General features: G+C 44.2%; 1 protein-coding gene across 11 annotated transcripts; it reads left to right on the top strand.

Annotated features, from left to right (window-relative positions):
• Window positions 1–12,540: 12,540 nt before the first annotated feature.
• On the top strand, window positions 12,541–24,818 carry GRP (gastrin releasing peptide). 11 transcript variants are annotated; one of them, XM_058439763.1, is made up of 4 exons: window positions 12,541–12,717; window positions 19,240–19,463; window positions 20,297–20,351; window positions 24,450–24,771. In XM_058439763.1, the coding sequence occupies exons 1-4, from the start codon at window positions 12,675–12,677 to the stop codon at window positions 24,554–24,556; spliced, it is 429 nt and encodes a 142-aa protein (XP_058295746.1). In that variant the 5' UTR covers window positions 12,541–12,674; the 3' UTR covers window positions 24,557–24,771. The 11 variants fall into 11 exon arrangements, with proteins under 11 accessions (XP_058295746.1, XP_058295743.1, XP_058295747.1 ...); XM_058439760.1 differs by having other exon boundaries at window positions 12,541–12,744; XM_058439758.1 differs by lacking the exon at window positions 12,541–12,717 and adding an exon at window positions 13,492–13,709 and having other exon boundaries at window positions 24,457–24,771.
• The last annotated feature ends 1,373 nt before the right edge of the window (window positions 24,819–26,191 follow it).

Raw genomic sequence — 26,191 nt, 5'->3', positions numbered from 1 at the left:
GCTTTGGCACACATGATGGTGCCTGCCAATGTTGCCAGGACTCAAGAATGCAAGGACAGAAGAGGAAAGGGGATCATCTTCCCTCTCTCCCTCACATACCCCGAGTATTTGCTAGGAAGAGAAGGGAACCAGGGATACCTGCTTCCCTCTTTCTAGATAGGTAGCCATTAATCTTCAATCTGTACCCCTTTTGAATGCATCCTGAATCCCTGGGACTCCTTTAAAAGGTGCCTTCTTTTTTCCTTTCTTCTCCTCTGACCTCTCTTTGCTGATAGGTTAATTGTGTCTCTGTACTACGGGACACTCCCTTCAGATGCATCCTCCAAACAGGAAGGAGTTAATTTCCGAAACCTTAAACTGGCTGGCTTAAGATTGGGCTCAGGGAGAGGGAACCCAGAATCCCAACATGCCAGCAAAAGGGTCAAGTCTTTTTTTAATCAGTCAGGCTTTGAACCCCTATCTTCCTGGGCAAACTGGTAAAAGGCCTTGGGATGTTTTAGCTGTCCTTACCACCCCCTTGTTTTATTTTGATACATATTTTCTAATAACTCATTTTATCTGTTCTTGCCTTCAGGTCATTAAACTCCAAATGGTCATGCAACTGGAGCCTCTGAGGATGGCCCCTTCTGCCGGGAACCCTTAAATAGGTCTCCGAGATCTGACTACCATTTCCCCGAAACAGCACCCCTGTCACCTTCCTGTCAGCAGGAAGCAGTGAATATTGGTCTTCATGTTTGGGAGGCTGAGGCGGGTGGATTATAAGGTCAGGAGTTCGAGACCAGCCTGGCCAACATGGTGAAACCACATCTCTACTAAAAATACAAAAAAATTAGCCCAGGATGGTGACACACACCTGTAATCCCAGCTACTTGGGAGGCTGAGGCAGGAGAATCGCTTGAACCCAGGAGGTGGAGGTTGCAGTGAGCTGAGATTACACCATTGCACTCTAGCCTGGGCAACAAAGCAAAACCCCATCTGGGGGGGAAAAAAAAGATTGGTTTTCGTCCTTATCCTTATTTTAACAGCAGCTAGATGTATGTCTTTAGGGAGGGTAAGGGGTCCCTGGCAAAACTCCAGTGGGTCTGCGCACTGGGGTGGAGCCTTGGGAAGCTCATGCAGTTTGCAGCCAGGAGGAGCCTGGCCCTTCCTCCTCCTGTATGGAAGATCTTCCTGGGATTCAAACTGTGAGGCAGGAAGCACAGCAGCAGGGAACTCTGGCCTTGCAGAGAGTCCCTGTTCCCCCCACCTTTTTTTTTCTTTTCAGCAAATAAAACCCTTCTTTACTCATGCTTCAAATTGTCTGCGAGCCTATATTTTCGTGGCCGTGCGATAAGGACCTTGTCTTTAGCTGAACTAAGGAAAAGTCCTGCAACACCAGCACCCATTGGTGTCTGAAATTCCTCCCCTTGTATATTATCTCACTGCCCAGCTGGAACATCAGTTCCCTATGGGTAGGGAATTTTCTGTTTTGTTAATTTCTGCATCTACAGTGTCTGTGGAAGTGCTTGGTCCATGGTTGAAGCCCTTTGTTGGAGAAAGGAGGAAGGAGGGGGAAAAGTGGGGGAAAGAAGAAGGGAGGAAGGAGAAAAGATGGATGGAAAGAAGGAAGGAAGGAGGAAATGGAGGGAGGGAGGGAGAAAGGGAGGGAGGATGAGATGGGGAGGGAGAAAACATAAATGGGATTTAGAAATTTAGTACCTATCGTTCAATTCTCATCCCCATTCAGACTGAACAAACGACTTTACTTCTGGCCAGAGTAGTAAAGTCAACAGCCAGTTGGGGGCAGTTCTCCATGTCTCAATCAGGTTAATTATTTCCTCTTTCTTGGTGGTGATGATAGGGGAGGGAAGGGGGTGGCTTTGAGAAGAGCTGAAATTTGACAGAGTTTCTCAACCTCAGCACTGCTGATATTTTGGGCCAGAAAGTCCTTGGTTGTGGGTGCTGTGCTGTGCAGTACATTGTAAGGTGATTAGCAACAACCCTGGCCTCTGCCCACTCGATGCCACTAGCACTGTCCCCCTCCACTTGAGCTGTGACAACCACAGATGTCTCCAGGCATTGTAAATGTCCTGGTGGGGGTGGAGGCCAGGTATATGGACAAATTAGCCAAGGTTGAGAACCACTGGAGTATTTAAAATTCAGTGCTTCAAGAGAAGTGGGGGACATTTTAGGCTCTGAGGTATGAAAGCCACGGCACAAACCGTGGAGGCAGCAGAAACCTTGGGATCTGGCATGATCCCAGACTCAGAGACAGAGTAATATTCATCAACATGATGACTCAGGAAATGAATGTTTTCATGGTCTGCCAGCCCTTCCAGGTAAGAAGTTAAGAAATTTAATAAGAAAATTGATCTCTACGCACATGAGGAAAGAGAATCTAATGAGCAACAAGCCAGGCAGATTCAAAAGCCTCCAGTTATTCTCCCTAACACAGACACAGCCATTTTTGAACACAATTATGAACTTGAAACCCCACAGGGGAATTCAGGGGAAATCATTGAAACATTTATTTGATGTGAAACCTCTGACCCAAGCAATTCATAATCAATTAAAGGGGTAGGGCCTGGAAGATTTGACGGTAGCATAGTTCTGGGTTTTACTGACAAATGGTCGGTACAAGTAATAATTGGTGGCATCTTAAATTAGATCTGAACGTCAATAAAAATCAAGAAGGATTCCACAGAGCTCAGTACCGGAAACTATATTATCCAATATGCAGTGCTCATTAACAACCTGGAGGAGAAAGTCAATTTGACTTAGATTACATTTTCAGATAATGCAAAATGAGTGAGAAATGGCAAATACAAGAGATGAATTAAAGTTAAAATTACCAAAGGGCCTGAATATTTGAGAACCTTGGTCAGAACTCAGTAAGATGAAATTTAACATGAAAAAGGAAAATATTACACGGTCAGGCTTGGTTACACCTGAAGGTCTGAGGAATCAGATAGCACACAGGGGAGGCTGGGGTGGGGTGGATAAGCTGAAGGGAAACTTGGCATTCCTCCCACACACCTTGGAAGGTTGACTTAAGAATTTAGCAGATTGTGTCTTTAAGGAGATTTTGCAGCTGGAGAAGCAAGTCAGTGTTATAGACCTGCCATCCTAGTCAGAGTTATAGAGTTTTGCTGCAGGAAAATGGAAATTCAGGTGAAGTTTGTATCCTAATATGGCTACAAGGTGATTCAGTGCTTTGCACGTCATCGTTCTATCATCGTCGTCATCATCACTACCACCACTTACCAAGTTCCTATTGATAAACTAGACTCTGTTCTAAGGACTTTATTTAGCTTTGAAAAATCCTCTCAACAACCAGATATTATTAGTCACATTGTACAGATGAGAAAACTCACAGAGAGGTTAAGTATTTTGCCCAAGGTCACACAGTAAATGGCAGAGAAGGGGTAGGGATTATCAACCCATGTTCATTGAGAAACAAACTGCAGTAAAGGGAATCTGAAAAAAAAAAAAAAAACCTAGGAGATTCCTAGCAGATTTGAGGAGTGGTGAACTTTGTAGGTGAGATCAGCCCTAGAGAAAGAAAGATAACATTTACTTTCAATATGCTCCTCCCGTTTATCATCTAGGAATTTGTTTGGCTATAACAAAAACCTTAAACAGTGGCTTATACAAATAGGGGCTTATCCGTCACATGTAACATGAACACAGTGGTGGACAGATACTAGCAATGATTTTCCATTTCAACAATGCCAAGGCTGAAGTCTCCGTGTATTTCTTGGCCTTTCTCTCAAGATTGCAGGATGGCTGCTAGAGGTTGGTGGAATGTCTACAGTCAAGGCAGGAAGAAGGTAGAAGGGCTGTGCCATCTATATCTGTTCCCTTGATCACAAAAGCAAAAACTTTCCCAGAACCCACTGCAGGCTGACTTTCACCTAAGTCTCATTGGCCAAAACTAGGTCACATGGCCACTGCTGTTCAGGGGGAGACTGGGAAAGCAGGACACAGGACTGCCATGATTGAGTTGAACCACGGTCCATTGCCTGAACCTGGGCCTGGGGCTCTCTGCAAGGAAGAAAGGAAAAGTGGGTATTGGGTAAGCTACTAATGGTATCTACCACTACCTTTTTCTCTCTTCTCTTCACCAAGCGACCTGATTCCTGCAGTGTCTTGATTTGAGCAGCTGACATATTCTAGCCAAAGTGTGAGCCAGGAGGGGGATAAGATGTGCCTATTCCCATTGTTCATTTTCAGTAAAGTGTATGAAAAGGAACTGAAATCAAAAATTTGTCAGAGCAGGTTCTGGAAAGCTCCTTTGCCAGGGCGAGCACCCATGGAGGAGTTTGAGCGTTCACTAGAATAAGGGTCCACCAGGCCTTTCTGTGCAGTACATGAAGTCAGAATTAGAGGCACCCCCAAACATGGAGAAATAACTCGATGGCTTCTCCAAACACAGAGCACTGGCTTTTGTATCAGGGAAAGATTCTAGCCTACAAACAAACAAAAAGCAAAAACAAAAAGCTGGAAACACCCACATATCCATCGACTGGTGAATGAGCAAACAAATTGAGGGATAGCTGCACAACAGAACACCCGCAGAAAGGAACAGGTATCTGATACATGCCACTGCTGATCTGAATCTCAAAAGCATTGTGGTACATAAAAGACACCAGATACAAAAGACTCATACACTAGAGGACCATCTATATGAAATTCTAAAAAAGACAAAACAGATCTAGAGTAACAGAAAGCTTATCAGTGATTTACTAAACTTGGGGGGAACTGTTGGAGATGGCAGGAATGTTCAATATCTGGATTGTGGTGTTTGTATACATTTGTCAAAACTCGACAAAGTGCACCCTTAAAATGGGTGCATTTTAATGTGTAAATTATACCTCAACAAAGTTTATTTATATTTTTAAAGTCTGTCTACATCTCCATTTTCATTTTTTCTGTTTGCTTCCTTTGTCCCTAGCCAAATTCCTTCTAGAAATTTCCAATTTTGTTTAAGCAGCACTCCAGGGAAAGTGGTGATTTCCCAACACCTAGTGGAAATGCAGAATGCTATAGGGGCTATGGCAGCATTGACAGTAATTGCCTTAATTCAATAGTAGGAAGAGACAGTGTGATGGTGAATTTTATGTGTCAACTTGGCTAGGCCGCAGCATGCAGATATTTGGCCAAACATTATTCTAGATGTTTCTTTGAAGGTGTTTTCTAGATGATCAACATTTACGTTAGTAAACTTTGAGTAAAGCAGATTACTCTCCATAATTTGGGTGGGCCTCATCCTATCAGTTGAAGGCTTTCAGAGAAAAAGACTGACCTGTCCAAGCAAGAAGGAATTCTGCCAGCAGACTGCCTTTGGACTTGAACTGTAACTCTTCCCTCGTCTCCTATGTGTGCCTAGCTTGCAAATTTTGGGCTTGTCAAGCTTCCATAATCACTTGAGCAAATTCCTTACAATAAATCAATCTCTCTCTCTCTCTCCCTCTCTCTCTCTGTCTCTCTCTTTCTCTTTCTCTCTCCCTGCACCAGCCCCCCATTGATTTATATATATACACACGAACACACATCTGGTAGGTTTTGTTTCTCTGGGGAACCCTGACTAATGCAAACAGGTAACACCATGGAATTAGAGTAGTGAAGCTGTAGGGCCTCCATGTACAAGTTGCCACTCCAGGGTTAGCCATGAAGGGTGATACTTAGAAAGGAGAGTCTGCACTGTACTGCGGGGGTTCTAATGCCAGCCGGCTGCTTGGCCATGGACAAGTGGTGACACTTTCCAAGACTCTTCCATCCCAAGAAAGAGACAATAAAACTACCTACTTGTTCAAGAAAGAACAAGGATTTAATGAGATATTAATACAAAAACTTTACCATTTTTGATATTTACTACCAGAGGGTGACTCACCCAAGGTCACACAAAGTCTCCCAACTTTTGGGACAATACTCCTCTCACTGCCTCTGGATACCTATAAAGTGTCCCTCCTTTGTCTTCAATGATATCTGAAGTGGACCACACTACTCTGAACCTTAAGACGGCCAACACTAGTTTCAACTTGGGCCAGGTGCAGTGGCTCACATTTGTAATCACATCTTCCCTTGAGAGGCGAAGGCAGGAGGATCACTTGAGCCCGGGGGTTACAGACCAGCCTGGGCAACATAGCAAGCCCCTGTCTCTACAAAAAAAACAAATTAAAAATTGAAAAATAAACTTGAATTAAAATACCGATTTTGGTGGGAAGGATTGTCATGGTATTATAATATTTGGTACCATGATAAGTAGTCTTAGGAGGCTTTCTGATAACTCATCTGAGTTGGCCTTAGTCTTTCTGTCGCCATGGTAGGCAGGCTGTGAATAACCCTTCATATGCCTGACACTGTTTCACCATCAATGCCCATCCCTTCCTGGGCCTTCCCAGGGGGCTGTGCAGGGAGGCTTTGCCTATTCTTGGCCCTCCCAGACACCCTTGTTTCTGCCATAATGTAATCTATGGGTCTGAAAACCTGGGGGCTGCAGTGCCGGGCGCCATCAAGAAAGAGAACAAGAGAGATAGATGGATATATCTTGATTTGATAAGTCAAATCAGATTAAACTAATGGCATTTTGGAGATTTTTCTGAATAATTTTTTCCTTAGGAACTTGTTACTGAACTTGGTTGCAACTTTTCTTGGCTGAACTTGAGAGACTATGGCTGGGAGAAGCCAGCTACCTGGGGGTGGGATAGGAGTGGGGGTGGGAGGATGGGAGTCGTGATTCGGGGATAATCATTTTACCTTTGTGAAGTCAGCTCTTTATGTAGAGATATGAAGTTGTTTAATATTTATAGTCTTTTTTTTTTTTTTTTTTTTTGAGACGGAGTCTCAGTCACCCAGGCTGGAGAACAGTGGTGCATCTCGGTTCACTGCAATCTCTGCCTCCCGGTTCAAGTGATTCTCCCGCCTCAGCCTCCTGAGTAGCTGGGATTACAGATGTGTGCCACTACACTTGGCTAATTTTTGTATTTTTAGTAGAGATGGGGTTTAGCCATGTTGGCTAGGCTGGTCTAGAACTCCTGACCTCAAGTGATCTGCCCGCCTCAGCCTCCCAATGTGCTAGGATTACAGGTGTGAGCCACTGCACCCGGCCAATATTTATAGTCTTTTAAAATTTTGTCCTGACAAAGATAGGAAGAAAGGTAGGATGAAGGGCATGGCCCCTGCAGATGGATCCTTAGAAGAAAGAACAACAGCTGCTCAGTCCCAGAACGCTGCCAGCTCCACCCCTTGCGCCATCACCTACTCTCTCTGGTCCCTCTCCTGCCTTAGTCCTCACCTCTGTGTTGCCTGAGGAGTGGGTATAACATTTGAGGCCTCCCAGCCTTCCAGGCCGAGTTGACCCGGAGTGCACAGTGGCTTTCATTGTCCCAGGCCTGGATCCCTTGGCCAAGAGGCCTAGGAATATACCTGTGGAAAGTTATGGAAAACAATACCCTTTCCTCACCAAGTCCCTTGACTGATGCTCAGTTTCCTCTGGAGGTGATCCAAGGAAGTGGCTCCTTTGTGGCCACGCTCGGCACCCCTGTCTCTCACTTTCTCAAACTTAAAGGGGAAATAATCATGCTGGAGGATGGTCCAATGGATTAGCCAGGGTGGGGAAGGCAGGAATGATCGTCCCACGCAAGGAGCTGTTGATGGCACAGGAAAGTGTAGCACAGAGAAGACTTAGGGTGGGCATGATGGTATCTCGAGGACTCCTCAAGGACCAGAGGGCAGTGCAGAATAGGACCATGTGACAGAGAAAGAGCTAGGGAGACATATTTATGTTCAACATAAGGAAGAGTTTGCTAAATTCAGTTTTCTCTGAAGACGAGAATAAGTGAGTTCTCCAGCACTGGAGATGTTCAAGAACACCAGGAGCACTGGGCAAGGATGCAATTAAGGAGAATGGGCAGTTAGATTAGATGAATGGGTCTTGGCTGGGGGCAACTCCACTCCTACCCCTAGAAAGGGACAATGGCAATGTCTGGAGATATTCTGGTTGTCACAACTGAGAGGTCCTACTGGCCTCTAATGGATGGAGACAAGGGACACTGCTCAACAATCTGCCATGCACGGGATGGCGCCACCACAAGGAATTATCTGGCCCAAAATATGAATAGCATTGAGGTTGAGAAACCCTAAATTAGATAAGCTGTAAAGCCTGAGTGGAGGGTAATCGCCCCCTCCCATCTGTCTGGCAACCCAGAAGACTGTGGAAGGGAATCAGCAACATGCTGGGAAGAGCTGGATTTCAAGCAGGACTGTGCAGTAAGATTTTCAAGTAGATGAATCTCAGAAATATATTTTCAGTTTCAAACATTGTGGGTTATATTTTGGGATGCTGGCCATTTCTGCTGTAGCCAAAACTATGAGCCTGTTATTCTCCACACAGCAAATTTTCTGTTCCCACCATTTGTACCTACTTCTGTGTACAAGTTGGAAGGCAAAGATCTAGAGACAGGGTGGGCTAGCGGGTGGAGAAGAATAGAAAACAAGCAAACAGAGGAAACTACAGTGAGGTTTCCCTCAAAGGCCTCTAAGAATGATCCCTGATATCTCTTCTAAAATTATCTTTTAATCCACCTTTTATGCCTGCTGGGTAGTGCAATTTGTCGAACCCCAGAAAAGCCCTGGAATTACAATGAAATTCGTTGTTACCAGATGTGTGAATCAATCAGATGGCTCTGAGGTCAACTCTTGGCTCTGTCAATTACCATCTGGGCCTGGGCAAGTTATTTAACCTTTCTGAGCCTCAGTTTCCTCATTTATAAAATGGGGTAAATAACACCGACCTCATGGGATAGCTGTGAACAGCACATGAACAAATGCACATAACAATCACACGCAGTCCCTGGCACATAATAAGTACTCACTAAGCAGCAGCTATTACTTGTATGATCTCCTTCTCAGGAGACTTAAATAGCACAACACTGGGTTAGGCATTGAATAAGAAAATGATGCTATCTTGAAAATCACAATCTAATACAGAAATTAGCTTACCCTAATTACAGTTCCTCATTATTATTAATTTAAAGAATAAGTAGCTGCTGGACAATAGATACACATGATCTCATTTAACTGTCCTATCACCCTAGGGAGGGAAGCATTACCAACTCAATTTACAGATGATGAAACTGACATGCCCATGCTAAGTGAGGTGCCAATCATAGCTCCTAAATGGCAGAGGAGGAATTAGAACCCAGGCCAGCATGACTCCTAAACTCCTCACCACTGCTTCCTTATTCTCCATCATTCCCCGTCTTGCTCTGCTTCCTTCACTCCAGCCTGGACCTGGGAATCTTGGAGCATCTCACTGCAGCAAGACCTGCCCTTAAAGCCTTCACTGGCTCCACATATAAATGGCCAGTCACAGCTTAAGGTGTTTCCCCTCACAGAGCTATTTTCATTTGGCAAAAATAGCCACTAAACTTAAGCAGAGACTCTCAGCCTGGAATCCCCTAAGAGCAATGGTAGAGATGCATGAGCTATTTTCCATATTTCAAAAAGCCATGAAGAAACTAAAATGCAATGTTTCATTGATTTATATTGGAATTACATCGACTCTCTGAGGTGATGCTGGTTATTTCAACCTGATTAGAAGCTCTGATTGATAGACAGTTCCTTATGTCTTTGATGAATAAAAAAATGGGAAATCTAAATATATATGGCCTGTCGCACAGTTAAAAGCTCATCAAAGCCTGAACTCAGCCATTCATGGTAGCTCACGCCTGTAACCCCAGCACTTTGCAGGGCCAAGGTGGGGGGATAGCTTGAGCCCAGGAGTTCAAGACCAGCCTGGGCAACACAGTGAAACCCCATTTCTACAAAAAATACAAAACCTAGCCAGCCATGGTGGCATGCACCTGTAGTGTTAGCTACTCAGAAGGCTGAGGTGGGAGAATCACTTGAGCCCGGGAAGTCAAGGCTGCAGTGAGCCATGATTGCACCACTGCACTCGAGTCTGGGCAACAGAGGGAGACCTTGTCTCAAAACAAAAACGAAAACAAACCCCCAAATCACAAAATACCCCTGAGCTCCACAGGATAAAATAATTTTACAAATGCACTTGGTGATGAACTATCCATGGTCACTGAGCTAAAAGGTCACAGCATAAATCATGGAATATCAGGCACTAGGTTGGTTCTGGTAGAGTTTCTTAGCTATCTATCAAACTCCATGGACTCTTTCTTCCACAGTGATGCAATCAGAGCCAGGCATAACTGATTATTAAGATTGTAACCCCCAATCTCTCTTGCAGTTAGCTGTGATCATGTGGTTGACTTTTTACTAATGAAACACGAGCAGAAGAGAAAAATGCTTCATTTTGGCTGGTATATTAAGAGAGCGGGCGTGCCTCCTCCATCTTCCCCTTTTTGGCAGCTGCAACCCAAGCTATGCAGACAGATAGGAAAGTGCTCATCACATGTGGTCCATAGACCAGCTGCTCATCCCAAACTATTTGTTTCCCATCCGCAATGAGATAAAGATCTTGTGCTAGGACACAAATCAATAACATCTCTACACACATTGTTTAGTACAGCTGACTTTTTTTTTCATAGCAAGATGCTCTCGATGAAGGAAGCCGTGCATTGACTTGCATTCTAATGCAAGCTCCTTCTCTCCCTGCAGGCCAGCCCTTTGAGTAGTGCTGCTGTAGGGAATGGTAGAGACTCAAGGTGGTATAAACCCAGGTTTCTGAATATCAATGTGGAACAGAGCTGCCTGCCAACCTGGAACACCTGCCCTGGACAGAAAAGAGAAATAGACTTCTCTTTTGAATGGGTCATTGCATTGCAAGGTCTCTTTCTCATAGAGTTTAGCTTTCCCCTAACTACGTCAGTGGGGTTAATCATATTTACCCAGCTGTCTATAGTGAGGATTTTAAGAGGTGTATGAGAGGACACCCAGCCAGGATCTACTGGGGCTTATTCATATCAACTGAATCAAACATGCAAAGGTTCCATTCTCTAACTGGAAACAGTCCACTGTCTTTTCTGGTTAGAAGTTTGGACTCAGCCTCCTTTTCCTGGAGGACAATGTTTCGATTCAAATCTCTTGAGTCCCATCTTCGTGCCTAAGACTGGGCCAGGCACTGTGGATGCAGTATCGAGCCAGATGACATGGGTGCTGTCCTCATAGGGTGCTACAGCATGTCATGTGGCCCAGCCGTAGTCTGCAGGCAGGAAACCTGTAGGCTGGGGTGGCCTTGGAGCAAGAGCTAGGGTGAATGGAGGGGCCTAGGCATCTCCTGGCGTGTAATGGACACAAGAAACAGTGTTGCCTGAATTAGCAGAAGTGTTGTGCTTTCTAAAGAATTATTTCTACACTTGAATGTCTTTACAGTGGCTTCCCCTTAGTTTCATGGGGATGGAGGGAGGTAGAGGATTTCATTTGAAAGATTCTAAAATAATCTTGGTTAAACTAAAGAGAAAGAGCATTTTTCTACAACTTAATTTGGAGAGATAAGGGTTTAATGCATCTCCAAAGATCCAGGGTTGCAGAAGGCATTTCTTAGACCTGGGCATTTCTTAGGTTTGTTGTTTATTCGCCAAATACTTATCAAGCACCACTATGATCCAAGTGCTCTGCAGACACACAGAGGAACAATACCAAGTCCCTGTGTTGAACCAAGCTCACTGTGTGGGAGGCAGCAAGCCTAGGGATGATCAGTTGCCTGCCAGTGGAACACTTGCCTACTGACAGAGCCTGGGGATGGAATGCAGAGAGGCTGGGAACCCAGGAGGGATGGAGCCCAGGTCAGTCTGTGGACCTTTTTCTTTTGATTTTCACTTAGCTCACTCCCTGAGGATAGTAATATTGTATTTTGTTGGCTACCAAACTATTAATGATCTTAAAATTAACTTTTTTTCTCTTAGACCCAGACACATGCATGAAAATACTCTTCAGATCTAAGAATACTCAGTCATACAATGTGAGTGTGTAATCACTTAAGAATATATTGAAGGCCAAGCGCGGTGGCTCATGCCTGTAATCCCAGCACTTTGGGAGGCCACGGCTCACTTGAGGTCAGGAGTTCAAGACCGGCCTGGCCAACATGGTGAAACCTCATCTCTACTAAAAATACAAAATTAGCCAGACGTGGTGGTGCATGCCTGTGATGTCAGCTACTCCACAAGCGGAGACAGAAGAATCACTTGAGCTGGGGAGGCAGAGGTTGCAGTGAGCCCAGATTATGCCATTGCACTCCAGTCTGGGTGACAGAGCAAGACTGTCTCAAAAAAAAGAATGTATTGAATCAGCAGATACTCAGACACAAGTGTATGTTTTCAACTTTATCAATATCAATATATCAATATCAACACCATGTTGACATGTAACACTAAAGACCCACCACGGAGGCAATTAAAAAGCATTTGAGGAGGAATAGACCTCACCTATTCCAACCACACGGCCAACTCTGGCAGCCAAAACGTGGGCAACAGCATCCTACCAGCTTCTATTTATTGTTGCATTGCTATGGTGCTGATCCCCTTTGTATCCATGGTATTTAGAACCTCGGCGATTGGGCTGGTGACCATTCTTTAGATCTGAGAACAGAAGGAGCAGAGGAACGTTGAGCAACTCTGGAGGGGTGTGTATGTGGCAGTTTAGGGACAGTTTGAGCTTTCAGGTAGAGGCAGCCTAGGGAAACTAGCATAAAACAGTTTCTTTCTCTATTCCATGGAAGCTGCATGCTTGTGAAAAGGGCCGGCTGTCTTCTGTCTTGCCATACAAGTGAGCAGGGCTGCCTGGGAATACCAGGTGGGTTAAGGATACTGCCCTTAACCTTAAGGTGGAGGGCAGCAGAGGGGGAGAGAGAGACAGAGAGAGAGAGATTGGGGAGGAGGGGAGAGAGAGAGGGGGGGGGGGGGGAGGGGAGGGGAGGGGAGAGGAGGGGAGAGGAGCGGAGGAGATCTGCAAGAAAGAGGCAAGGTCCAGAGAAAGAGAGAGAGATCTGCAAGAAGGAGGCAAGGTCCCGAAATCTATGGGCTGGGACAGCAAAGATATGGCCTACAAAGAGAAAGGTGTGGAGAATCAGAAGGCCTTCAAATGGTGGTTCCAAATCCCTCCAGCAAAGCCCATCCATCTTTAGAGCTCACCCGTCTCTAGCTACACCCCCCACCCCAGATCAGGCAGCGGGGTCGCCCTCTCCAGGAATCTCAAGGCAGCTAACGCTGGAGGCGCCGGCGAGCCTGGAGAGGGAGGAGTTCACTAAATTGTGTTGGATGGAAGGCGTCGAGGACCGGCGGAATTAATCCGATGTGGGGAAGGCGGACGGGGCTACGAGGAAAAAAGAGGGGGCAATGTACACTCAGCCTTTTCATCACTCGGCGGGGAGATGGATGGTTTTCCGGACCGGGCGTCCCAGCGCACCGGTTAGCAATAGGGAGACGTCAGAGCGCTCTGGTCCGCGGTAGAAGAGCCCCCCAGCCCCCCCGCCCGGGCTTCCATATAAAGTAGGGGCCCTAGTGGAGGCCGCAGCAGTAGCACCAGCGGCTGCGGCGGCGGAGCTCCTCCGAGGTCCGGGTCACCAGTCTCTGTTCTTCCCAGCCTCTCCGGCGCGCTCCAAGGGCTTCCCGTCGGGACCATGCGCGGCCGCAAGCTCCCGCTGGTCCTGCTGGCGCTGGTCCTCTGCCAGGCGCCCCGGGGGCGAGCGGTCCCGCTGCCTGCGGGCGGAGGGACCGTGCTGACCAAGATGTACCCGCGCGGCAACCACTGGGCGGTGGGTGAGTGTCCTGGTCACGGGAGCCGCGCGCTTGTCCTCCTCTGGATCAGCCAGCCGGAGGGGACCTGTCTCCCCATTTCTTTGCGTTTCCCTGGCCCAGCTTTGGGAGCTGGGTTTGTTGTGACCTTTCTACGGAAACACCTTCCCGGTTCTCCTAAAACTCCACCCCACCTTTCCCCATTCTAGGGAGCCCATGAGTCCCTCGTCAGCCGCAGGCTGGTCCCCTGATCCTTTCCCGCTCGCTTCCAGCCTGTCTCCCCGTCTTCCCCAGGGCACCCGAGCTCCTAACAGCCAACCCCGGTGCAGATCACCTTCCCTCTGTGCCCATCCTACATCTCCTTTTGTCCGCCTAGTCTCAACCTGTCTGGCACGGTACTCTCTTAGAATAATCTTGAGGAGCGTTGTCCCTTGAAAGCATCTCAGAACCCTGGTCCAGCTCGGTGGCCTCAACACCGACGGGCATCGGCTGAAATCTAAGCTGCGCCTATGCGCCCAGCAAAGCCACAGGTGTGGGGACCTAGGGCGCAGCGCTCCCGCCCTGGGTTTCACATCTGTTCAGTGCGCAGTGCCCTGAATCCCGCCTGTCTGTGACTCTCTGGAGTTTCCTCAGTCCTTCTCTTCGCTTTGCAGCGATATTCTTTTCCCTGCCCTTTTGCCCTCCCTCTTTCCAGCCAGCAGGCTCTGAGCTTGGGGAATCTTGCCTGCTCTCCAAGCTCATCCTGATCTCTCTGCCCCTCTGAGCTCCGTTCTTTCTCCGCCCCTCTAGACCCACGACTTCGCCCTTTCCCCTCGCTCCTTTCCCATTCCCTCTGCAACAGGTCCTGCTCTCTAGGCACCGGCTTGGAGGCTCCCTCGCCACGGCCCCCAGAACCCGGGCGGAGAGGACCGCTGAGCTGCGGGTGGGGAGGGCGCCTGCGGGTGGGGTCAGGATTCCGCCCTGCGCGCACTCGCTACTTTCGCTCAGCTGGGAGGCAGGAAGTGCCTGGCAGCCTCGGCTCACCCAGCATCACCCCAGGGCTCTCAGCGTCTTCCAGCAAACGCAGAGCGTCCAACTTCCTCACTCTCCCACCCACACGCCCCACAAAAGCCAACTACAACAACCCCAACCAGCTTCGTGGGAAGCTGGTTAATCCCTGAAGAGATTTAAGAGTGTGTATGTGTGTGTGCCTCTGTGTGTGTTTGTGTGTGTATGTGTGTGTGTGTATTTCCTTAGCCATCTACTTAGAAGGGGCACTGGGGAACGGTGTGTTGAACAAGTACTTGCTAATTCATATATCAGCTGATTCACAAATCTTGATAGAAGACAAATAATTTGGGGAAAGGAGTGGGACTGGAACTGTTGCTTCCTCAGCTCTTCTGTGTCATGTGTGCTTTTGTAAGGGAAGTCGAGATCTTTGGGTTGCAATAGAGTGGTTTCCACTGTTGCTAAAATAATCATTTGCCAAGTCTTGACAGTTCCAGAGATGAGAGGATGTGTGATCGCTGAGGGACAGGAGGAACCCAGCAGTCTGGTGTGGAGAGGAGAGGTTGGAATGGGTGAAGCTGAAAAACCCTCCATTTCAAGAATGAAGGATGCTTAACAGGTGTTGAAGAATCCAAACTTAGAATTGATGCTTCTTAAGAGGGCTTCTGGGAGCTTAGATCAAGTGGCCATTATCTGGCCCAGCCACCAGCCAATGGGGCTGGAAAGGTGGAATGAAACTTCTGGATTCCCAATCTCTTCTTACTTATCTATATTATTGTACTAATAAAGCTTATTATTAGGTAACCCTTGCAGGCCCAAAGGAGGACAATAGAGTTAACTGGGGAGTGGCATCATGTTATTTCTGGTGCAAGTCAAGCCAATCTTGATTTGCTCTAGTTCTGCAGAACATCTGTCTCCAGGTATTTAGGGTGTCTGCCATTTAATTGCCCTTCATAGTGGTACTTGAGCATTCCCAACCCGAAAGAATACCAACCAGTGGTGACCCCAAATACCATTTTCATATTTATTCTCAAACGCACTATTTTTTCTCCCTTTGATAACTGTGCAGAGTTGAGGAGGAGCAAGGGAAAGAAGGAGGAGAAGGAGAAACTCACATTTTGGCCTAAAATTACCTTGCAGTTGAGAAAACATTTGCTTTGAGTAACATGCCCTCTGTTGGAATATGAGCATTGACAAGGATGAATGATGTTACACTTTAAATTTAGCTTTCAGTTATCTCAAGAAAAAGCTTATCCTCTTCAATCACCAAAGACATGTAGTTTAGTTTTAATTATGTAAAACCAAAGCTACATACTGCTGTCCATGAGGATGCTGTCAGCACACATTTACAGGCTTGGTAAGTAAATTGCTTCTTCCAGCTGAGAGAAGCATGGTGCAGCAATGGAAAAAAGGTTAACAGCTTGAAAACTTGACAAATTCTTATCTGGCTTGATGTTCGTGGAAATGTTTTGTTTGTGTGATGAAAATATATGACAACAATTACACTGGCTACTATTCCTTGTGCACCCATGAAGTGCTCCTAATTGTGGTTCTAACTTGGACGTGAGGCATATCCCAGAAGGTTGAATTTGGAAATACCAGTATTCAGCTGCAGAATGGCTTGTTATGGCCCCAGAAACTGTGGAATAGAATTTAAGTGTGGGTCCAAAAAAACTACTTCTTAGTAGTACTCAACACTTTCATCTATGTCTTATTCATTTCTGTTTCAAACCTTCCCTTTAGTAGTATCTTTAAATGATTAATAAAAAGAACAAAACCTCTTTTTTTCTCTGACCAAGGTTTTATTTTTTCAAGTGCCTTTCTTTTGTCTATGGTGAGATTTCCATTATTATGATATGGGCACTTGACAGATGATGTTGGGAGAAGAGGTGGAAGTGGGCGTATCATCCATGTTGCCATGGAGATGATGATTTGGTTGACAGTCACTAGCTCAAAAGCGAAATTGGACCCAGGGAATGTGTACTTCCCTGGGATGTTATAGATAGTGTGCTCTCCTTAACAACCAGTCTATGGAATTAGAGGTAAAGAACTGATCCCCACACATTCCCCATATATGCAAGTACTGAAAGTTAGTACAATGACAGAATGGAGAATGACTTTCTCCTCCCATTTTAGAAAAGTCCACAAAATTATTCAGGCGTGACAAAAATGAGGTTCTTATGTGTGATATCTGCATCACTCCTCTGTTTTACTGGCAATAACTCTTTCTCATTTCCAGCATTCTAACTAGATGATAGGCAGTTAGAAGGGCAAGGTGATCTAGGTCATTACTGGGAGTATCAGGATTCTAATCCTGCCTTCCAACCATCATGATTTAATTTCCTCCATATAAATAAAGCCAAATGCATCACTACTTCCTGGGAAGTTGCACAACATAATCACTGTTATGGCGGAATGCAAGGTTATTGAGTGGATATCTGAGTACCACGTGACCAAGCTGATACATGAGGAGCCAATCATTCAGGATTCCAGGCCTACGCTCGGGACAGTATCCCCAGTTAGGATCCTGAAATTGTGTGAAGTCTCATGTCACAAGCAATTTGGCAAACGCTCACTCACACTGCAATGCAGTACAACCTGATTTTAATGCTCCTTAATACTCATAGAGTTTTTCTCAATTACATAATGCATCATGATATATTGGCATATAATCCCTATTTTTATAACACTAGAAAGCCTTTTGTAGACCTTATCCTTATTTCCAGATCCCAGAATAATTTTAGCTACCTTATATTCTTAGCAAGTTAAAAGACATTGCCAAGCAGTATAATAATGTAGTCTAGATTGTGAGCTGATTTTAATCCTAAAATAGTTGCTTACATCTGTGTGACCTCTGGCAAGTCTCATTTTCACCAAACCAATTAGCATATGGATCAAGTGAAATCAAGCACATTTAAACATCCCATAAACTGCAAATCGCAATACACATAAAAGCAATAAAGTTACAGTGAGGGCTTCTCTGTTGGTGGATAGAACTGGGAAGGGGCCTCTTTCCATTTTAAGACTGAAGATCTTTCAAATTTTATGTTTGCCTTAAATACTTCTAATGCCAGTCAGTGTTGGAACCACAAAGACCTTTTTCCTCGCACACTTTAGATCAAAAGCACCATAGTTTTGTTGACATTAGAAATTTCAAAGTGCAGTGGTACGATCATAGCTCACTGCAGCCTCAATCTTCTGGACTCATGCTGTCCTCCCGTCTCGGCCTCCTGAGTGGCTAGGACTGTGTGCGCATGCTACCTTGCCTGGCTAATTTTAATTTTTTTTTCTTTTTGTAGAGACAGAGTCTCTCTATGTTGCCCGGGCTGGTCTGGAACTCCTGGCCTCAAGTGATACTATTTGCTGGGCCTCCCAAAGAGATTATAAGCATGAGCCAACACGCCCAGCCTCTTTAATGTTCTTAACGGCACAGTGGAGAATATCTTGTAGAAAAATGTGGACATTGGCAACCATGATTTTAAAAATCATTTAGAAGATACAGACTTTGTACTGAAGACATTTTTGCAATATCTTAACGTATTTTACTTGTTTTTTTTTTTAAGTATGTGCGGAGTGATATGATATGTGATTAAAATTGATGACTAAATAAAAAAAAGAAATTTCAAAGTGCTACAAAGCCCAGTTATGGAGAGAGGAAAAATCAGCTGTAAGACGTAGAGAACATGAGAATATTCAAGCAAGGGTCTGAAGTGTTAAGAATGCAGACCTTGAATTCTGTACCCACTTCTGACTCCAAGTTATCCTCTCTTGCATACATAAATTTTCATGTTTTGGGGGGGTTGGCCTCCTTAACAGCAGTTTTTTAAAAAAATTATTTACACGGCTAGTACACATTCCTGGAGCCATTGATAAACTTTCAGACACCCAAGAGAAAATTCTGCATTTATGCGGCTGTAAAGTGTTACCCGGGGCTTGTTTTCCACTATACTCTTAACAAACAGTAAATCTAGGTAGTTTCCTAGGTTCAATCTCAACTAAAATTCTGAGAAAGTTTAAATGAAAAATTCCTTTGGTATTTTTTTTTTACTACAGATAAAAGAAAAGCAATATTTTTAAAAATCCACACAAAGAAAAGCATGGAGACTTTTATTTTCAGCAGCAATTCAAAATTGGCTGGGGAAGATGTTTAAACTCCATCTTTCAGTTGGAAATAGAATTTGGTGCACACAGAATTGATGATAGAATTTTAGATATGGAAGCCTCCTTGGGTTTAATCTAGTCTACCCTGTTCATTTTATAGTTGAGAAAACTGAAGACTGGGGTGCTAAAAGACTTGGCAGAGGTCACCTAACTAGTTAGGAGAGGTGCTGGAACCAAACCCAGGGTTCCTGGGTTGCAGTTCTGAATGCTGTCTAGCTCATTGCACATTTTGAACAGAGAGCAAAATCTATCTGTCGTTTATGAACTAACTCTTAATAATAAAACATGATTTATTCTGCATTTAGGAGGAAGCAGCACAAACACAATTGGTTTTAAATTTCTTACTCATTCACTCCCTTTGGTTAAATTTGTGGCATTCTGAGTGTTTTTGTTTGGGTTTTTACAGGGCACTTAATGGGGAAAAAGAGCACAGGGGAGTCTTCTTCTGTTTCTGAGAGAGGGAGCCTGAAGCAGCAGCTGAGAGAATACATCAGGTGGGAAGAAGCTGCAAGGAATTTGCTGGGTCTCATAGAAGCAAAGGAGAACAGAAACCACCAGCCACCTCAACCCAAGGCCCTGGGCAATCAGCAGCCTTCGTGGGATTCAGAGGATAGCAGCAACTTCAAAGATGTAGGTTCAAAAGGCAAAGGTAAAAGAAACATACATGCAAGATGGGGTGGGAGGTATTTGGGGAGAGGTGGAAAGAGGGCAAGTTCAAATGAGGAAGAATAGAATCGCTTATGATATAAACCTTCACAGTCGCTACGTTAGGCTAACACCAATACATGCTAAGCACATTGACAGACAATTTCTACGTTCTTTTCTTTTTGACATATGGTCAAAAGGATATTGATTCCAAATTCCAATTTAGGAGCTTTTTTTCAGCAATTTTGTCTATTTGCTATTATGCATTGGTGGGATTTTTTTTTTTTTTTTTTAACACACAGGCCCTACCAGAATGTTTTGATAGTGAGTCTGCAAACTATTTGAGTAAATCCTTGTGGATCTACAGATTTTATGTTTATTTCTGGTGAACACTAGTGGACATTCCTATTTTTAGAAGACAGCATTCTTGTTTGCTGCCTTTGACACAAAGTAGCACTTCTTCATATTTGTTCCAGGAGTACCTAGTTCAGGTTTCATCCTAATATTTTAAAACTCAGTGAACATATCTAAGATCAACAAATTCATCCTGTATATGATTTTATAGAGGATAGGGGAAAATAATTATACTAAACTGGCAATGCTGAGTTACAAAGACAGTGAGCAAGATAAGAGAGAATAAAATTTATAGGAAGAAAGCAAGGCAACTGAAAATGAGGTGATTATCACTAACTTTTAGGTTTCCATGAAATGTATAATAAAATACAAAGTAATAATTAAAATAACAACGGTGGCTAGTTTTACTGAATATTTACGATAATCCAAGTATTGGGCTAAGCAGTTTACCTCCATTTTCTCAGCTTATGCTCACAGCAGTCTTAGAAGGAAGATGCTATTATTCTCTCCATTTTAGAGGTAAGGAAACTAATCCCATAGCTTTTCATTGATAAAATCAGGGTAAGGGCCTGTGCTCAGTCTGCCTCAGACAGTCTGTACCATGCCAGACATCTTCCAGAAATGGTCCTCATTGATCTTAATATAAAGGATCCAGGCTGAAGGCCTTGCTTCTTGTTGCCTCTGACAATAAATAATATTGCTTTCCACTCACAGTACTTGGAGAGCTTCCTTCTTCACTCTTTCATGGTGAAGACTGATGGCCCCTTTAGGGGCTCAGAGCTGCCTTTGCCAAGCCTCGGCTGGCTTTCTGGAGGGAAGCCGCCCTTTGGGTCTATTGTGGTCTTTCTCTTTCTGTTTTTTCTTTTTTTCTTTTTTCTTCCTTCCTTTCTTTCTTTTTTTACAAGTTCTGGCTATGTGGTTTCTTTCTTTCTTTCTTTCTTTCTTTCTTTCTTTCTTTCTTTCTTTCTTTCTTTCTTTCGTCTGTCTGTCTTTCCTTCCTTTCTCTCTCTCTTTTTTTTTTGACAAGGACTGGCTATGTTGCCTATGCCGGTCTCAAACTCCTGGGCTCAAGTGATTTCCCTCAGCCTCGGCCTCCCAAATGTGGGTTTCTATGCTAAATGGAAACTGAAGTTCACCTGTTGCACTAAGCACCTAGAGGGAAAGTCTTTGTAGCTTTTATTCAGAAAAAAAAAAAAAAAAATCCCAGATTAAATAAACCAATACAGAAATAAATACCAACTTTGTACGAAACCCCGAGCGATTGTCTGGTCCATACCTGTGTCATAGGTGTTATGTCATCAGCCACCTTCTTTACTGATGGATCCCATACTCTGAGGGCTCTGTGAACTTGCAGGTGGCTTCTCAGATTCTAGCTGGCCGTGCCTTTTTCATGGTCAGGTGCTTTGCCGGAGTTGCTGTAGGTGGATATCCAACAACAGTACCCTTCTCATTTGTCTGAACACTAACAAAAATTGCCACCACAAAACCCTCGAAAATAATTTTTGCAAACATTGAACTGGACTTGCCCTCATAGCTCGTTCGTGAAACACTCCCCTCTACTAACACACAATCATGTTACTATTCTATAGTGCCTCATTTTTGAAACAAACAGCAGTGACCAGTTTGAGTTATTTTATGTCCTCCACCTGGCTCTGCATATCTTTGGAATCTTTTGGCAAATTCAACTCCTTCCTTAAGGATCAAAAATTTTCCACCATATTCAGAAAAATATTCTGTAAGCTTCAAAGGCAACAGTAAAAAGAATAGCTCCACAAAGGTGTCTGAGTAGCAGTATAATAGGATGGGTTGAGTGGGCAGCCGCGGAGAGTGACTGCTTAAACGGGGCAGTCCTTATCCCAAGTGAACTGAAAAAGGTCATCAAAAAGATTATAAAAAATAATCAGGCTTTGCTTTTCTATTATTTTTATGCATTGTTTTTCTTTTTACAAGTTTAGAAAGCCCGACTCATGTCATTCCACCTCCAGTTGAATAATTAGTTATTGCACACATTGGTACTATTCTTTTGGCTATATTTCCTAGTAACACAAAAACAAATTCCACAGTTAGTCTTTGCAGAGACCAAAATATTTTATTGCTTCTCTTGCACTGGAAATTCCACCTCAATGAAAGTATGCTGTTATGAAAATTGAAAACACCTTACAATGATCTTGTTCAAAAAGAAGGGGTGCCAAGAGAATAGTTCTGTTAGAAACCCATACATCTCCCATATCTTAGAGTTATGGGAGTGTTAGAGAGAAACTTAATAACTTAGCTAAGCATTGCCAGAATTAGCAGCAGGAGTTTTCAGAGGCTGAAGGACTGGTCTTAAAATTAAAAACTATCTACATATGCTCTCCTCTCTCATTTTAGTAATAAAACATCACGTACTGTTGCCAACTCTCTTGGAGCTGTAGTTAGAAACTCCAAGCATTTCCTATGTTTTGATGACAAAGATATTTACTTAATTCATAAAGGATGTGTGTAATATGCACTGAAACTAGATTACTCGACCATGGAAACAGCTCCAGAACTTTCAGAGCAATTATGCCCAGCAATGTTCAAGGTTAACTTTAATCCTTTTAACTGTGCCCTTCTCACAAATCTTTTAATTCTATTCTGCAATTAATGGAACATTTTCCCCATGGTTTCTGCAACCTGAGACTCTATTCTGTTTCTGCAACATGAAACTCATCCCCATGGTTGAAGCTCCAGGGCCTCATCCACGATCCTGGATGTGGTTGTGCATTGTCCCGAGTTTCAATGGAGGTTTTAGTTGGCCTTTGGTCTCCCTTTATAATTTGGACTTAGTCCCTTATTCTTTGCAGCTTAGGTCTCTCCTTCTATTTAGTGGACATGAAGGGGGCAAGGAAGTGAGCTACAAAGGCTGTTATGGAAAGAAAGTAAATGTGTTCGTTCTTCACTTTTAAGGGACTGCTCTCACTGTCTCATCAAATCAGTACAGAGAATAGCAAGGTCTTTTTTCTGAATATCTGAAATGCTCCAAAGGAAGTGCCAAATATAGAAAAAGCAACATACAATCAAGAATCACTCATAACCTTCTGATTATCCTGGCACTTTCTTTTTTTTTTTTTTTTTGGAGACGGAGTCTCACTCTGTCACCCAGGCTGGAGTGCAGTGGCGCGATCTCGGCTCACTGCAAGCTCCGCCTCCCGGGTTCACACCGTTCTCCTGCCTCAGCCTCTCCGAGTAGCTGGGACTACAGGCGCCCGCCACCACGCCCAGCTAATTTTTTGTATTTTTAGTAGAGACGGGGTTTCACCGTGGTCTCGATCTCCTGACCTCATGATCCGCCCGCCTCGGCCTCCCAAAGTGCTGGGATTACAAGCGTGAGCCACCGCGCCCGGCCCATCCTGGCACTTTCTATGAAGGAGCAGAGTAAAGCTGGCTCCCACCTGGAATACAGCTCCTCCCTACCCCCAACAACGGAGCCTGCCCATTGCCTCCCAGGTCCTTGATCTTCCTAGGTTCCACAACTCTCTTTTTCCTTTTAGTTTTATTCCCTCCAGCCAAACCTCTCTTATTGAATATTTTGAGCCACTGGGAGACTTATGTAGACTTTTTTCCCCACACATTAGCTGGCCCGTTTTATGACCAATGACTCATAAGGCAAGATGTGTGGTGGCATCTTCGGACAGGCTGCAGTCTTTAATAAGGCAGCCTGGGTTGGTGGAGGCGAGCAAAGCTAATTGGCATGTGTGGGAATCAAACCCCAGGCCCTGGGCTCATTAGCCCATGGTCAAAACAACTGAGCCAGAGGAGGTAATAATTTGCCCAAGAATATCAGTAGTTCCTTTATTAGAAGCAAATGGCTGATACGGAAGTTGGGGAATCTGAATTGCCAGAGAATCTTGGGAAGAGTAATAAGCTCTTATTCTCAACGAAAAGTATTTTTTCATCTCACAGCGTAAAGGGTGCTATATGAGAACAAAGAAGTATTTTAAAATTATAACTACTCATTCTTTCTTTAGTCTTAGTTAATTTGAGCAGAAGCCACAACAAGAAAACCACAATAAATTTAGAATTGGCAGAAATCCAAATTAACTCCTCTTCCCAAGTTTCCACACTACTACCATTTACAGTTGTAGGTTTGTAATGTATAATTATGTAATGCAGAAACTAGCTTTGATTTGTGTAATGATGCATTGTCAAAGTAAGCAAAGTAAGAATTCAAATTCCACATTCCCAGAATTTACCACTCAGCTGCTCCTCTAGCAATAAGTTCCTGGGGATAATACATTAACCAACATTGGTTAAAACATACCTGAGTAATCATATCAGGGTGCATGTTAAGCTGATAAAACAATAAGATCCCCAAATGCAGTAGCTCAAAAAAAAAAGGAGAAGTTAACTTGTGTCCTGGGGGACAGCTCTGGTTCTCAAATTTTACATGCTCAGAATCACCTGCAGGGCTTGTGAAAGTACAGATTGCTGCGCTCCGCCCCCAGAGTTTCTGATTTAGTAGGTGTTAGGTTGAACCAAGAATTTGCCTTTCTAACAAGCTCCCAAGTGATGCTGATGGCTTGTAGGAATGGATTTACTTCTAGGATTAGACTTCAGCTCACTCTGTTTGCTGAACTCTTTGTAATATTTCTTAAGTTGGTAGACTCTCTGCTCCAGGTTCTCAACATGGAGGAAGGAACCCCCCAGCTGAACCAGCAATGACAATGATGGCCTCTCTCAAAGGAGAAAAACAAAACGCCTAAGAGACTGCGTTCTGCAAGCATCAGTTCTACAGATCATCAACAAGATTTCCTTGTGCAAAATATTTGACTATTCTTGTATCTTTCATCCTTGACTAAATTCGTGATTTTCAAGCAGCATCTTCTGGTTTAAACTTGTTTGCTGTGAACAATTGTCGAAAAGAGTCTTCCAATTAATGCTTTTTACATCTAGGCTACCTGTTGGTTAGATTCAAGGCCCTGAGCTCTTACCATTCACAATAAAAGCTTAAACACATTGTCCAAAGGGCAGGCTGTTCTCTTATTTCAATCCCAAATGAAAGGATAGTGTGGCAGAGATGAACAAACAGCTTGAGGACGTATTCATGTGCTCACCGATCAAGTCAGGCTGAAGCTCTCCCCTCTGAATCCTTGTAGTGACTTAGAGCCTTTCCAGAGGCTCCCTCACTTTCTCATTCCCATCAGGTGGGCCAGGTTGAAGATGGAGGCTAGCCCTATTCATCACTTAAGAATTCCCGAATTTGGCCGGGCGCCGTGGCTTACGCCTGTAATCCCAGCACTTTGGGAGGCCGAGACGGACGGATCACGAGGTCAGGAGATCGAGACCATCTTGGCTAACACAGTGAAACCCCGTTTCTACTAAAAATACAAAAAAAATTAGCTGGGCGTGTTGGCGGGCGCCTGTAGTCCCAGCTACTCGGGAGGCTGAGGCAGGAGAATGGCGTGAACCTAGGAGGCGGAGCTTGCAGTGAGCTGAGATCGCGCCACTGCACTCCAACCTGGGGGACACAGTGAGATTCCGTCTCAAAAAAAAAAAAAAAAAAAAGAATTCCCTAATCTTCAGCCCCTACCATGACCAGGTATTTTGCTGATATTACTGAGGGACGCCTCCTAATAGTCCCTTAAGTGGAGAATTATCATTTCCATTTAACAGATGAGGAAACCGAGGATTAAAGAGATCAAGTGCCTTGCCCAAGTCACATAGTAAATGGAACTGGGATCTAGACATCCACAGTCACCAGATTTCCTGCATTACTCATTTTAAACATCCCTTTCAGTATATTTATGCCTAGCAAGTAGCACTGTTTTTTCAAAATTTCACCGCCAGTCTGGGAGGAGTCGTCCCCAGTGCCAGATTTAGTTAGCTCCACAGCTAAAGGATAAGATGAATTCAATTCCTTCCATTTTCAGAGAATGTGGCCTGGCAGTTCGTTAACACTCACTAGTTCTATTTTTTTTTTTTTTTTTTTTACTGATTCCTTTTTTATCATGACATTTGCACATTAACAGATTTCGAAGCTTCTTGCCATATGTTTAGAATTTCTTCATTTAGGAAAATCACATTTGCAACCTTAAAGAGATTTGTCTTGCTCTTGTTTTGATTACCTAAGAACCACATAAGAGATGATGTGTTTTTTCTAATTTCTTTTAAAACCATGTTGATTCACAGCAGATACACAGCTAGACCTGGGGAAATGTGTGAACTGTGTTTTCAGTGTTACCACGTTCCTCTACAGGGCCCGTTCTCTATCATGAGACTATCTTCAGCCTCTTTCCCAAGGACTTGATCCTGAGCTATGTCAACTAAAGCCCCCATGCCGCTGATGATGAAGGTGTAAGCCCTCTCAAGGATTTTCCTTCCAATAGGACACTCATAGA

This window comes from Hylobates moloch, unplaced genomic scaffold, assembly GCF_009828535.3.
Source record: "Hylobates moloch isolate HMO894 unplaced genomic scaffold, HMol_V3 SCAFFOLD_5, whole genome shotgun sequence".
NCBI classification, from domain to species: Eukaryota; Metazoa; Chordata; class Mammalia; order Primates; family Hylobatidae; genus Hylobates; species Hylobates moloch.
The sequence above is the reverse complement of the archived record's forward strand: the minus strand, read 5'-3'. Positions and strand labels throughout refer to the sequence as shown.